Source organism: Fusarium mangiferae (assembly GCF_900044065.1).
Source record: "Fusarium mangiferae strain MRC7560 genome assembly, contig: FMAN_scaffold014, whole genome shotgun sequence".
Classification (NCBI taxonomy): domain Eukaryota; kingdom Fungi; phylum Ascomycota; class Sordariomycetes; order Hypocreales; family Nectriaceae; genus Fusarium; species Fusarium mangiferae.
The window spans coordinates 177,235-191,767 of record NW_024573934.1 but is presented as its reverse complement, the minus strand read 5'-3'; the positions used below and the strand labels follow the sequence as shown (position 1 = coordinate 191,767).

At 46.6% G+C, this 14,533-nt stretch overlaps 5 protein-coding genes across 5 annotated transcripts; 2 read left to right on the top strand and 3 right to left on the bottom strand.

Annotated features, from left to right (window-relative positions):
* Positions 1–3,158: 3,158 nt before the first annotated feature.
* On the bottom strand, positions 3,159–5,568 carry FMAN_15175 (uncharacterized protein; the record flags this gene model as incomplete). Its single annotated transcript, XM_041822476.1, has 6 exons — positions 3,159–3,325; positions 3,372–3,572; positions 3,621–3,829; positions 3,888–4,292; positions 4,339–5,331; positions 5,387–5,568. 6 exons carry the CDS (start codon positions 5,566–5,568, stop codon positions 3,159–3,161), a joined length of 2,157 nt encoding a protein of 718 aa, XP_041688153.1.
* Positions 5,569–6,248: 680 nt separating this feature from the next.
* Positions 6,249–7,928, top strand: FMAN_15176 (uncharacterized protein; the record flags this gene model as incomplete). The annotated part of the gene is made up of 5 exons (XM_041822475.1): positions 6,249–6,423; positions 6,473–7,492; positions 7,538–7,767; positions 7,818–7,854; positions 7,909–7,928. 5 exons carry the CDS (start codon positions 6,249–6,251, stop codon positions 7,926–7,928), a joined length of 1,482 nt encoding a protein of 493 aa, XP_041688152.1.
* A 455-nt stretch (positions 7,929–8,383) lies between these two features.
* On the bottom strand, positions 8,384–8,661 carry FMAN_15177 (uncharacterized protein; the record flags this gene model as incomplete). The annotated part of the gene is made up of 2 exons (XM_041822474.1): positions 8,384–8,570; positions 8,645–8,661. 2 exons carry the CDS (start codon positions 8,659–8,661, stop codon positions 8,384–8,386), a joined length of 204 nt encoding a protein of 67 aa, XP_041688151.1.
* A 1,196-nt stretch (positions 8,662–9,857) lies between these two features.
* FMAN_15178 (uncharacterized protein) lies at positions 9,858–12,626 on the top strand (the record flags this gene model as incomplete). Its single annotated transcript, XM_041822473.1, has 4 exons — positions 9,858–10,054; positions 10,175–10,399; positions 10,453–10,719; positions 10,784–12,626. The coding sequence occupies 4 exons, from the start codon at positions 9,858–9,860 to the stop codon at positions 12,624–12,626; spliced, it is 2,532 nt and encodes an 843-aa protein (XP_041688150.1).
* A 284-nt stretch (positions 12,627–12,910) lies between these two features.
* Positions 12,911–13,948, bottom strand: FMAN_15179 (uncharacterized protein; the record flags this gene model as incomplete). Its single annotated transcript, XM_041822472.1, has 2 exons — positions 12,911–13,540; positions 13,637–13,948. The coding sequence occupies 2 exons, from the start codon at positions 13,946–13,948 to the stop codon at positions 12,911–12,913; spliced, it is 942 nt and encodes a 313-aa protein (XP_041688149.1).
* Positions 13,949–14,533: the final 585 nt, after the last annotated feature.

The window sequence follows — 14,533 nt, the reverse complement described above, 5'->3', positions numbered from 1 at the left end:
GTGGTTTTGAGCATCAACTTCTTGCTGCGGGCTTCGACGTATCAGTCTTTTCGGCAATCCACAGTTAATTCGGCCCCGAACAAGGACCTCAGGCTGAAAAATCTAGAGTATACAATGTGCAATTGTACAGTATCATTAATTAATAGTTGGTGTATTGCAAAGAAAGTCCAGAATATTGAGATATCAAAGGCTGATAAAAGTCGTTTACGACAAGCAGCGGAACATGCTTCGGTTATCCTTCGGGCCCGAGCATACAAATCAGTCCCGGTGACTTTCACTATTGCAGGGATAATACGAGGATGTAAGCTCTTATTTACCTGCATAAGACCCCACTCAAGCTATAGCACATACTGAACTTTTGATGCTTTGTTGATCCTTTCGCATAACCCTGAAGATTAAGAGGCGTGTCTGTAGTTGAGCATCCATTGAACCTACAGTATGCATGTCTCGTTTATCCTCAAACTGGGAGCTTAAATACGGGAATTGAGAAATGATCCCCCGACAATGATGTAGAAGAGGAGGACAAAAAGGGTGCACAGTGTGGCAGGCCTCAGTAGTTAAAAACTTAGATTAGCAGTTAGTTATAGGTCATGGAGATCAGATTCAGATTTCAGTAGACGCCAAGATAAAACTTATTAAGGGACATATACATGTATGATCTATCTCGAAAGACACCATTAGACTCAAGAAAGTAATCCTTTCCGAATGTCTCGCTCCTATTTTACACTTCGTCAGGCTACCAGTTTCTAGAAGGATGATAGGGCAACTGATGAGGAAGCACAACACCCTAGTCAATACAGTATTACATCAATGCCGGAAGAGTCGTCGGACGTGTTGAACCCCCACTAGTCGTTCTGCAAGGTGGCGCGCGTTCTCCCTTTGGCCTCATTCTACAGGCCAGCTTTAACTGAGTTCTTGTGTTTTGAGGATAACCGATATAATTACAGTTACGAAATACCTAATCTGGGAGAATTCATAGCACTGTCAAGAGGGCCCTGCAATACAGTTGCAGCCTATGAATAGCCCGTCTGCCCCCGCCTGAACTGATTGTCTACCTCGTTTATTGACCCTAAGAAGTTAAGTGGCAGCTACATCCCTTTTCGTCGCCATGGCCAATTATCTAGCTCTTGTAGGGTCACACTGACCATCAAGTCACAATAGCAGTATTATGAGCAACATTCCACACCCACCATGCGATACCGCATATGCAGGACTCGAATAGGGTCACATACTCGGCTGGCTAAACAATGCAACAGATCGACGCGGCCTGAGCTCGCTCCAGCCGACTCTATTATGGAGCTTATCACGCCGGCTGAGCCATATGTAAGTCCACGCTGTCAACTTGAAACGTCGGTCCCGAGCGTTATTGATCTGCCCGAGCTTATTGTAGGAAGTAGTCAATCTCAAGAGTATGTACTATAATGGCCATAGCAGATTACACTGGTTCGTAAATTCTTATCCCTATATTGCATGACCACGTTACATTATCGTATAGACATAAATGTATGTTCTCGTATATGCACAATCCTAGGTGCTTCTTGATAAGGGCATGAATCCTTCCCTCGCAGTCACGATTGTTTTGCTGATGAGGAATTATTGATGAGTATAAAAGGAGCTCAATCCTCCTTCTTAAACGATTGATTATCAGTCAGGGACCATACAGTTTGCATTCCAATTTCCTACAATTGCACAGAGAATCCTTATTGCCTTCAATAAAGATGCAATTTCAAAAAATCATCGCTTCGACCTTCTTTCTCACTAGTGGCGTCATAGCCATCGCCCATGATGCACGTATGTTTAGCCATACCCTAATTAATATCTGTCTAGTTTGACTAATGCTCTCATCTTGTCGGCCATCAGAGTCTGCATGCAACAACCATAAGCTTGGTCAGAGCTGTGAGTGGGATGATGGCACGCCGGGAACTGGTCGACACTCTGGTCGTAAGTATCTGCACGACAATCGTTTGCCTAGCATGAGCTGAATTGCCTAGACTGTTGGGAACCGTTCAAGGGTATTCTGATTTGCTCGTAACGAGACACATCAGAAGAGCTTTCTAGACGATTCGGGGTTGGATTGTAACTTGAAGTGGTATTATATATGTGAAGCTTTAGGAATATTCGAATAGAATATGGTGACACCCTCACCGGAGGTGGGGAGGGCGAAAAAGGGCCGAAGGACGTACTATAGGAGACTGGTCCCGCTGGCCTATCCATCATTTAATTAGATCCTTGGTTTCTTGCGGTTCTAGCAGTAGATACTGCTTAAGCTCACTTCCTATTACCGTAGTCTTTGCCGTCTTGCTTATAATCTATTGCTTAGATATGCTAGCTTTGGCTGTTTTCCACTTACACTTAAGGATATTAATTTAACTGTAATTATCTTCTGCTGTCTATCCACAGACGGATTATAGCGGTACCAGCAATTAAAGTAGTCAGACAGCCTAATCTTAATATCCCTTACCTTTATAAGCTGCTTCTTTAATGCCTAGTTTACCACTAAGTAGCTTATATTAAGTAATAAACAGGATAATAGATATAATAAATAATAGTAACTCTTTAAACTTAATATAGTACTTATTAAGCTTTTATTAGATAGTTATAATGGAAAGCCTTAAATAGTATTAATAATCTTTCTTTAAATTATTAAATCCTAATAATATTAATAACTTATTTAATTTATTATTATATTACCTTAATTTGTAACTTAATAGAGAACCTCTTATTTACTTTTATAAATATATATCTATTTTATAATCTTTAAACTTAAGAGAAAGTTATTACTTTTAATTTAATTACCTTTAGGCTAATTTAACCTTAAAGTTACTATTTTTTCTTTTTATATCTTTTAAAGCAATATAATAAAATAACTTTTAATCCTTTAGATATTTCAATAAGTACTTTATATTTAAATAAATATAGATATAAAAGCCCGAACGGTAGGACTGGGTTGAAGAAGTACAGAACCTTCGCCAACCAAAAGGTGCAGTCTCGCTGAGTCCCAGCCATACTAAACTGACAATTCTCTCCTTTAGTGCACTAAAGATGGAGCTCCTTGCTTGTGGCAGAGCGACAAAGGCGTTGATGGTAAGATCACCTGCAAATAGACGATTTGCGTGATTGTTGGTGCAGGACAGGAAGTAACATCGGTGTCTCTTGAGCTATCCTCCTAAGTTTGCTGCTTCCCAATATGGAAAGACTATCGCATCGGGATCAAGTGGGAAACATGTAGTCAAAGCGTTCTGGAGAGATAAATCACCTTCCAAGAGTGTATCCAGCAGTCCGTGTCTTTGGTCTTCTTGCGAATATGCGGTCGAGTGGCCCTCCGCTATGAAGTGTTAGTCACGATATCTATATTGGACTGTCACACTGACCTTGTTGCCGTCCTGTGATTGTTTGGTGCATCTTGGTCAGTAGGTTGAAGGACTTGCGAATGGACAAGCTGAACGAAGAGATGACCTCTAAGACAGAGTGGCATTTGTTAGACGCCTCGATCACGCTCACTTGATCCAGCGTAGCCCATAAGGAGGGACATAGACGGCATGTCATAAGCACCAAGCTGGCAGTGCAAGCATCTACGACCTTGATTAGTCTATGCCTATATGTCTTGACAGAATACGTACATAGGCTATTCCACCACCATGCTTCGGCAGTTTCTGTGCGAAAGGTCTCGTGAACTAAGTTGATGAGCTGTATCGAAGAGCGTACACATGCTCTAGCGCCATCGTGTTTGAAAGATGAGTGTAAGTCATCACTGGCATCCTGAGAAGTGTTCAGAGCTAGGAGCTGACTCAAAATGGGGCGGTACAGCATGACCTGTAGATACGTAAACCTGATGCCGTTTGGTAAGTAATCCCGAAGGGAAGCATCGGTAATATTGAGGATCTTACCGTGACTGTAACACGTTTCTCTGAATCGCGAGAACTTTCGCTTCGTGTGGCGGGATTGTATCTCTAGCTCTAGACTCATGCCAGGAGAGAAAGCTTGGGAGGCCAAGCTCGAAAGCCCGAAGCTTTCCTTGTAGCTCGGCAAAGACGTCCATACTCTGACCACTCATATCTGTCTGAGAACCAGCGCCATGATCGTCGTGAGGCAGCTTGCATTGCCAAGGTCTGTATACTTTTGACAACATGCTATCTAGGATGATACTTAGACGGACAGTCTCTATTTGGAACTGTAGTTTAATATCCTCGTTATCATCGGCGTTCGGAAGGTTGACAATGGTCCTGTCTGGCAAAGAAAGCATGGAGATACTGGTGATCATCGTGGGCCGACCGAAAGTCATGCTCACCAGCCTATATCCGTTAGCGAGCATCAAGGAGGGGTTTCAAGTATCCTTACGTATCTAGCACAATACAGCCGTGCCATGTCCGTCGTCTGATGCGCTGCACTCGCGACTCTTGCTGATTATACGGTGGCAAGCTGTGCAGGCCCAAACCCTGTGCCACTCGACATGCCAAGCCGGTAGTGTTCCAGCACCGATCTGGGAAGGAAGTACCTTGCAAGACTAAAGCAACTAGTACAAGAGTTTGAACAACACTCAGATCATTTATGTCCAGGAGTTCAAGGTTAACCTTATCCTTGGCTCGGCTGAAAAAGACTTCATAAGCCTTCGTCTTGGCTGCCGTAGAAAGGTTTGAGAAAATGCACCCCAACGCGAAGATGGCGTTCAAGGAAGAGAAGAAAGCAACAGTGGTGGCGTCTTCTCCCAAGCCTAAATTCCGATACTCCTCTGGACATGCAGTCTGCCCACTTGGCAACCAAAGCGAGTTGTAGCCATGCTCAAAAGCTTGTTTGTCAAATACTGGATAGATCCAGTATATGCGCTCAAAATATCTCTCTACGAGGTGATCTGCGAGGCGGCGTGGGGGAAGAGCAAACTTGTCGACATCGCCAAAGCGATGTGTAGACTGTGAAGGACAAGTTTGAGGGTTTGGGTGATGATTTGAGGTAGGTATCGCAGTTCCACAAGTCTCTTTTAAGAATGAGGCTGCTGAAGAAGAGCCGTAGAAACCTTCGCGCGTGTCACGGTGATGTCCAATATCCTCTTCGGTCGTAGTTGTGCCCATGGCAGTGACGCGTCTTGCATGGCTTGAATTCTCAATACTTTCAGTTGTTGTAGAAGACAACGGGGTGAGCAGTTGGGCATGGGATATGCCCATGACGAGAGCGTCGAGCTCAGCTTGGTTCTCTGTGTCAGGTGTACTTTCTGGCCACGCCCGTGTATTGCTGGATCCATCCTGAAGCGAGTCCGGGATTGGACCATTCAATGCTGAAGCTTGTTGTAGCTGACGTTCCAGGTCGCGAATCCGATCGTGTAGAGCTCTTGTGTAACTTGAGCCACTTGTCAGTCGCCGCCGAGTTCGCTTACTGAGTTTGTCCTACTCACTCATCACTGCACTCTGTACGTGCATTTCCCGCCCTGTAGACGCACTGTTCAATTCCCAACGCCCGCCGTCGACATGTGGAGCAGATCGGCTTGATCCCGTCGCAGCGAGACTTGCGTTCCCGACAAGGGTCACATGCCAATGTCACTTTGCGGCGACGTTGACGCGATTGTTGCTCTACCATATTCGTATGTATGCAGGTCACTGATATCGGAGATAGCGGAAGGGTGAAGAGTACAATAATGCGCAGTTCGGGTGACCTCCTAGTAATGTTAACGGAACTCAGCTCAGTTGGGGCGGAGGCGGAGAGCGGAAGCTGGCTACTCACCCGTTCCGCACTCCACGGGGTCCGAGCGACTTGTAGATCCCGAGGTTGTGGGTCTATGACTCTGTGAAGTCTAATTTATGCACACGTCGGGATGGTTCCGTCTCGGCTGGAGGCTAGTGGAGTCAAAATAGTCTGTGACAGTGGCATGAGTGATAAAAATACTTGGGTAGAAAAGCCATCATTTCAGCGGTAGATTGCATGCGTTGACTACGGCATTTAAGATTGGTATTGCAGTTTTCTGGCTACCTGATGGTAGGGTAAATTGACTGGAATGACAAGTGCAGCTGTAACACAAGGAATGCACCCGACCTAACGCAGCCATGTTTGTTCCACGGAGACAACCCGACTCACACAGCTGTGGCCCTCACAAGACACAACATGCCTGGGGTGTCATATGGCCCGACGACCTACCCCATGGGGAAATGCAAGGCAAGCACCAACAAACATGTGACAAGTATAAGAATAGGCCACCGTCAATGAGATAAATACCAGTCTTCCCTAATTGCGAGACTCCCAACAACCGCCTCCCTTCCAACATGACGTCAACGAAAGATTCACCATCTGGCTACAGCCAATTTGCTTGCATTGGCGCTGGATTCTCAGGCATTGCCCTCGGAGCCACGCTTAAGCGATGGTACGGAATCACCGACGTTCGTTTCTTCGAACGGCATAGTGACCTCGGTGGAACATGGTATGCGAATAAATATCCCGGTATGTTGATACGACGCTCCCAAAACTATGCGCAGAGCTAAACTCATAGGCGCTGCTTGCGATGTACCAAGTGTCCTTTACAGCTACTCTTTCGAGCCCAATCCCAACTGGTCTCGGGTTCTACCTTCACAAGAGGAGCTTTGGAAGTACCAGAAACACGTTGCGGATAAATATGATCTACCGTCAAAGATGACATTTGGTGTCGAAGTCCAAAGGTGCCAATGGCTCGAAGAAAAGAAGAGATGGGTACTTGACGTTCGTGACTACAAGACTGGAAATATCTTTCATCACGAGTGCAGGTTCCTGTTTGCGGGCTCTGGTATACTGGTTACGCCTCGAGAGATCGACATTCCCGGTTCTGAAAACTTCAAAGGATCCATCTTTCACACATCGCAGTGGAGGAGCGACATTGATGTCAGAGGGAAAAATGTCGTCATCATCGGAAATGGCTGTACAGCTGCCCAAATAGTCCCCTCGATCGTCGACAAGACAAAACACCTGACCCAGATAGTCCGTGCCAAGCACTGGATGCTTCCGCCCATCGATGGCGTGTATACCGACTACATGAAGTCCATCTTCAGGTATCTACCAGGGACTATGATGATACAACGACTTCTGATATTCTTGTTCGCCGAGATTGAATTGAAGGCAGTCCCTATGACTACCTCCGCTGCCCAATTCCGTCAGAAGCGGCGTGCTTATGCAGAGAAGTTCATGCGAGACACTGCGCCGGCCAAGTATCATGACCTCTTGATTCCGGACTTCGAAATCGGTTGCAAGAGACGTATCTACGATTCCGGATACTTAGCATCACTTCACTCCAAGAATCTGACTCTGACCAACGAGCGAGCTCTGGAAATTGTCGAAAACGGAGTCGAGACAGACCGTGGCTTTATCGAAGCTGATGTGATCGTGCTGGCAAATGGCTTCTCCACCAATACATTCCTCGAAGGAGTCGAGATTGTTGGGCGAGATGAAACGTTAACTCAGCATTGGGAGTCATTTGGTGGAGCCGAAGCTTATAATTGCTCTGCTATGAGTGGCTTCCCAAACTTCTTCATGCTTCTAGGTATGTACTTGCATGGCATGCTGTATATAACTAACTGTTGGCTAGGCCCCAATGCAACAACCGGTCACACTTCGGCTATCATGGCCATCGAGAACAGTGTCAACTTCGCACTGCGCATTCTGAAGCCTGTCCTTGACAGCCCCAATGGAGTTGTTGAACTTGACAGAGACGCTGAAGAGCGGTATGTCAATCGCATACAGGATGATTTGTCCAAGACTGTTTGGAACTCAGGGTGCCAAAGCTGGTACATCCAACCACATTCTGAGAACAGCCGAGTATGGAATGCCATGGTATATCCGTATTCCCAGGGATACCTGTGGTATAGAAGCCTGTTTCCTGTTTGGCGCGACTGGAAGATCACAGTAAGTCATGCGTAGTTGACTTGGTAGTCTAATGAATGCTAACATTCTACTCAGGGCCATACTCGTGGTTGTAAATCTGTGTTTTGGCTCTTATTTAAGAGTCTCTCGATTCTTGCAGGGGCGTCAGCTGTTTCTGCTTGTTTATACTTGCTGTGGAAATCACAATGGAATTTCAAGGAGCTTTATGCAAATATTACTGCAGCTCTCCATTCAATATATCTTAAATCTAAGCAAATGTCATAGAGCTTTACAGGCAGAAGTATTAAATACTAAAACCCCCCTAACTAAACCTTAGTTAGCTTACTATTTCAACATCTACTGTATGCAAAATGGTCCACTCTTTTTTTCTGCATGTATAATTATCCTATGTCTAGCAAATAATTTCATAACCGTATTTAGAGTCTGGGTTTAGAGTAGCAGGCAAGGTAACCACTACAAGGATGCGCCCAGCACTGGTAAGTCTTGAGTCCGACAACGAAAATGTACAACAAAAGCATCTTGAACTTTCCATAGGCAGATGGAAGACGGGTCAAACTGAGGCTGGCTTGGACTTGCCAGACTGGAACTGTGCACCAAAGCCGACCAGGATTTCATCCTGCGTTTTCCTTTTTTCCCCTCTTTGAATACCGGGTCTCTCCGGGTGAGAAGGCATTGGAGGCGGTACCGGTCGAGGAGAGCCACCTCGAGCCTCAATGCTCCAGGTCTCGATCTTAGCACTGCCAAGTGATGTTAGTATGCTAGCTTGCCCGAATGACTGCAACGATAGGCAGGAATGGAGGGATGGACGTACGGTTCGGGCATCGCCATGTAAAGTAGCTTAGACAGTAAGGCCAATGATTCTTGTAATGACGGTCAAGGTTGGAGAGAGTGTTGAAGACGTTTGCAAGTCATAGATAATGGGGGTTAGAGGCCAAAGGAGAGGCAAAACGTAGCAGAATCCTATACTTGAGAAGATCTGAGTGGGAGAGGAACCAGATATGGAAAGAAGACTGGGTATTTATGGACGGTAGGCAAAGGCCTTCGATCTCGTAATTACAAAATGAGATGAAAACACCTCGCCGCTGCTTCCAGTCTCATTAGTATGCAGCCAACAGCCCAGACATGTAGAGACCGTTATACGTCTTCCAGGAACATTTCAACCATATCTCCTAAGCTTAGTCGGCAGGCTAGCAGGGAGCAGGCATTGCCAAATGGCCCAAAGGCTGAACCAGCAAGGCATTACGGTCACACTCGGCCCTGGCGTCCATCATCAAGGCATGATAATTGGCCAGCGGAGTTTTGTTCAAAGCCATGAATGGAACTAACTGGTCTCTGTGAAACACTCAATTTTGCACATCCATCGTATCGGTAAAGACGTCACAGAAGCTTTGTCTGAGATGGTCCCTCGTCATGAGTTGACCATCCATGATTGGTCGCTGGCGTTTTGTTCAGTAACCTGCGAGGTGCTCATTGGTCGTCTGCATTTTGTACGCTGTGTCGATCCCTCACTACCAAAAACACGTTGGGGAAGGGCCCTAAACCTCACCGCGAATGCGAATCACATTGACCAGGGTCTTGATTCGTCAATGGTGATACCCTCTCTGTGACTGGTCTGCAGCGTTGTGTACGGCTCCACTGAGGCTCTCTTGCGGGCTGCTTCACGTCATGTGTTGCCTCACATTGGTCTGTGTTACCCAAGAAAAGGGAGAACAGCTTTGTTGGAAGGCGCTGATTGGGCAGCAGCGTTTTGCTCACCAGGTCCCGTGCATTAGTGTTAGACAGACTTCCATGGTGGCAGTACTTGTGGTTCGCCAGGAGTTTGCAGAGGCAACGAGCGCGTTTCAACTTGGGTGAAGCAAGATTTGGACATTTAAACGGCCGCCCATTCCCCATTTTCTCTAATGGCTAACTCCTCATCATCCATCATCGACATCTCACCTTCTAATCCCCACCTCCATACCTGCTCCGAATGCCAGTCATATCCCCGTCTCCCTAGTCGCTGCTTGCTGCCTATCTTAATCACCATGAATCCCATCTTCATGGAACTCCTTCCACAATCAGATGATGAGAAATTCCTTTCCCTCCCTTACGAAGAACGATGGAGCAATCTAGAGCAAGTCATCACCAAGCTTTACACGCGCAAACGTGCAAGCGATGGGCGCACGGCAACCCTGGACCAGGTGGTCCAATTCATGAGGACCTATTACTCATTCCATGCGGCGTACGTATACCTTGATGTTCCCAATCTATACAGGTATTTCTGTTAGGCCTTTTCGAAGCGCCACCAATATTGCACTAGTGTCCGTTTCCTACAAGTCTAACTTACGGTTTTTTATGGTAGCCAAACTGAGTATCGGCGACGTTTCAAAGACTGGGGCGTTACCAAGCGCATGACAACAAAGGTCAAGGACGCCACCACCAGCGCTCTTGTGAAGAGGAAACACCCGGGAGCGAGCGTGTCTGGTGTCACTACCCAACAAAACGGCGAAAGGACGCCTCTCGAGTACAAGGAACTGAAAAGACATTTGATTAGCAGAAAGGCCTGCCTCGATATCACACCTGGCTTGTATATTCTCTCCACCAGTGCACGCCCTCGAATTCCCGCTGATATTTGTCTAGACTTTCCTCATGGAACCTCCCCTACGCTGCTTTGATTTCCTCTTTTCCTCAGAAACCAGAAGCACGCTCACCTTTCGGACCTATTGGGCCAACACCAGATACTTTTCAAATCCAAAGTCCGGAAGCGCTGACACCTGGTCGCGCGGCATCTGGTCCATCACCAAGAATGCAGCTTGTATATGAAAAGCATAAGGAGCATTGCACAAGCCTTTTCCTGCAGGGGCGCCTTGAGCAACTTTTGATTAGTCTTCCCAGAGAAGACCGCAGGTAAGTTGTTGTGACCTTACTCTAGGTCTGAGGGTTATAAAAACTCATCATTGACTTACATCAGCACAATGGTCAACTACTTTCATGACTTCTATATGCACAGCTTTATCCTGGCAAAGAATTGGAGCAAGGAAATTCCGAACCAAACTCCAACACAAGCATTAGGTCTCACGCCGCAAACACGGAACACAAACAGTCCATGGACACCCTCAGCCTTTCTCAATTTTTCTTCCGGGCCCTCTTCGCCCGAAGGGTTGAGTGCGATGGATATATCATTGCCACCGATGCAGCTTTGTAAATGGTCCATTCATGTGTCATCCACATCTTGTCAAATCGACTGCCACATGGGAACGGTTGCTCCACCGGCACATTCGGAGTCAAGCTCATTTGTGAACTGCCTACACCAATCCATGGTCTCGAATGACTTCACCATGACACCGAAAGGAGACCTTCCTCTGGCCCATGACTTGATCACAAGGTCCCTGGAAGAGCACCCAAGCCCTCTCCAGTTAGATGCCTGGAAGTTAGCCATAATGGCAGGAAACATGGACCTTTTGTATCAGCTCTGGGAAGACAATCAAAAAAAGCCACCGGAAGGAATCGAGGCTCTTCATCCCTTCCACCTTGCGGCTGCATTTCTGAATGGCGGAAAAAAGTGCTGTGAAGTATTTTTCGAACTTTCTCGGCTGCTTGGCTCATCCTTTGCCTTCCATCACAATGTTGATGATCATGGAGACACAATCCTTGATGGTATTGTAGTGGCCGTACTTCGCTCTCACACCAGCATTGAACCGGGTGATATAAGAGACGGATTACATTCGCCCAATCGATTCCCCGGAGAAGAAAATGATATTTGTGGTAGATGGGACGCAGAAACTCCAACTATCCGTGAGCTTTTTAAACAAGGATACTCTCGGATCCCCACGAAGTGGAAGCACCCCTTCTGTCACACAGCCGTGCAAGCTGTTTGTCACAGCATCACTACCATCTTTGCCTCGCCTGCCTCACCAAACATCAACACACAGAGTGGGTTGTTCCTGCGACGTTGTACAGCTTGTGGTCTAGAGCTCAGGCTCAGGCCCCTCCATACGATCGTTGTTACAGCGTTTTACCTGGCACAGATGGGAAGGCCTGGAGAAACCTTGTTTGGAGCAGTTGCAATGGTGGTATGTCTTATCACTCTTGGAGCGGACGTTTCGTTGAAGGCAAATATATCAGTCGAGGAGATATTGAGGTCTTCAAACACTGGCCAGTGCCGTCACACGCAACTTTCACCACTTGATCTGATTGAGGCCGTCCCTGGTGATGTCATTGAAGCTTGGAGTGAAAGTTGTCGAGTTGGCTGGGGTTGTCTCGCTGATGTCTTGGCTCTTACTATGTTGCAGCAGGACCAAGAGAGAAGCGGCCATCCTCAAGGACCGGCGAGTCCACTACGGGACGAATGGCCAGACACTCCGAGATCAATCTTCAGCGAGTCCTCGGATCATGACTCGTGTTGGGGGGGGTTCCAAGATGAATATCACGATTACTGGCTCAAGCTGCCATGCAACGGCCCACGAATTGGTCTTCTCTGGGCCTCGATTCAGACTGAGCTACTCACATACCGCAGGGTCAGGGAAGGAGATGCCTGGATATCCGACAACTTTTCCATGAAGGCACTCAAGACTTGGCTCGAAGAAGACGACACAGAGCTTTCAATGCCGCTCGTTCAGAACTCGATGTTTAAGGTGCATACACGTTGTGGATGGTTCGGTGGAGCCTCAGATTTCCTCTGCCCCACCGCCGAGGATGTCTGCACCAAGTACTTCATGAACATGGACATCTATAGTAGGTCATCATTCATCATGCAACCTGATCTACTTGGGTCTTTTGAGAGTCTAGAACCAGTAGAACAGAAGAAAGTGTAAAGTGATGGGTAAGGACGTGGACTCGGTAGGCAAGAGGAGAATCTTCGATTTGGAGCTTGGGACATACTGCAACAAATATATTATATTATTTAATAATGCTTAAATATCCTATTTGAAATTAAACTGCAATCTCAGAACGACTGTTCCAGGCGTAAATCTATGGATCTTACTTCTTAATAGTGAGTAATAAAGCTTTTTCAACAGCAGGACTTGTTGGTAAGATAACTGTCTTGGAGAATATAACACTCTAACCCAAAGCTGTCAGCCTTTCCTCTGGTACTGGACTAAAAATAAGATGAGTCTCGTTGGCTGATACGCTGTAGTAGATGTTTGAGCGCAGGCATTGGCTTCCCTTCAGCAACTCCCTGTGAGATACACCGCTCAATGTGCATACGATCCTGCTCTATAACCTTTCCTCCATGATGATATCGGTTAAAAGCGTGGTAATCCAGAGGGCGAAGCTTCTCGTCGAGATATGCAGACATCTGGACGAACGTATTCTCCGTCGTAGAGAGGGCCGCCTGAGTCCCTGCCTCTCCGCATATATCAAGCGTCTGGATCTCCTTTGCTGCCGCTGTCGTCAACCTCCACACTTCCGATTCAGTACCGATGTCTTCGGTCTTGGGCCAACCCAGAACTTCAAGCCCGATAAAAATGGCAAATAGGGGAAATATGGTTAGAGCGGACTGTGCCGGCGACCATACAACGCAATTGGAGACTCCGCAAGAATTATAAAGCTCCGAAAAGCTGCTCGAAATCGAGGGAACGTAATCATCCAGGATGAAACCATTGCCGATGTTATCTATGTATGCCACATCGGACTTCTTTACCAATTCAACATCAGCCGGCGGGTAGACTGGGAGGCTCGTGGTCTTGCCAGAATATGCTGGGAAACCCAGGCCACCGCTGGTGACCTAATCGCCTGGTAGACCAGATTTCTCTAGAAACCAATCTCTGGCACCCAAGAAGACACTGCCGATAATAACTTTGGTAGTTTGATCACGGGCTACCTGGCCAATTATCTTGACAAGGGTTTCACCCTCCTCGCTTTGCACGGACTTTCCGTCCAGCGTGATAAGAATGTAATCGTAGGTTGCGGCGAGTATCGAGGATGGGCTCGTCAAATAAGAGTAACTTGTGAATTCATGGAGATGATTCTTGTCAAACGAGTATAGGAACTGAGGTCGGTTAAGCGTCTCGGCACGCTTTGGGCGAACAAGGTACGTGACCTGGGCGCCGGCAAGGCTAAAGTAGTAGCCCGTGACGAGCCCCACTGAGCCGGCGCCGACGATGAGAACTGAGGGGCTCTGCAGATGAGTCATTCTATGACGGGAAAATGAGAGACTGAGACAATAAGAGACAATGGATAAATATCAATTGAGATAGAAGCAATATATATATGTAAAGGTAAACAGGCTTGGCCGCTCTAGTTGCGGGCTTTCAGTCCCTGGCTGCGGAGTTTGATAGTTTAGCGGCGGTATTGCTCCTATACGCGCGAACATAAATATAGAAACCAAAGCCACCATCTGTGTAAGGCTATACGCGTATTAATAATTGTTCTTAAGGAGCTCAATTAATAAGCACCTATACTTATGCAAAGAAAATAGCTATATCGCAAATAGGCAGGCGCCTGTAGTAATATTCGGCAATAAGAGGTCAAGGCAACCTGACTTACTACCAGGGAGCAGGCATTACTAAACAGGTTTAAGAATAAATAAGTAAAGTATTACAATTACATAGGCCCTAGCTTTCATCTTTAAAGCATGTTGATTAATTAGTGAGGTTTTATTCCAAATTGTGCGTGAAATTATTTAGCTTCCGCAAGACACTTGACTCTGCATGCTTAGCCCTCTACTTCTCCTTTTTGCCTTTTGTAGATACACTGGAAGAGGATGTAACTGAACCAG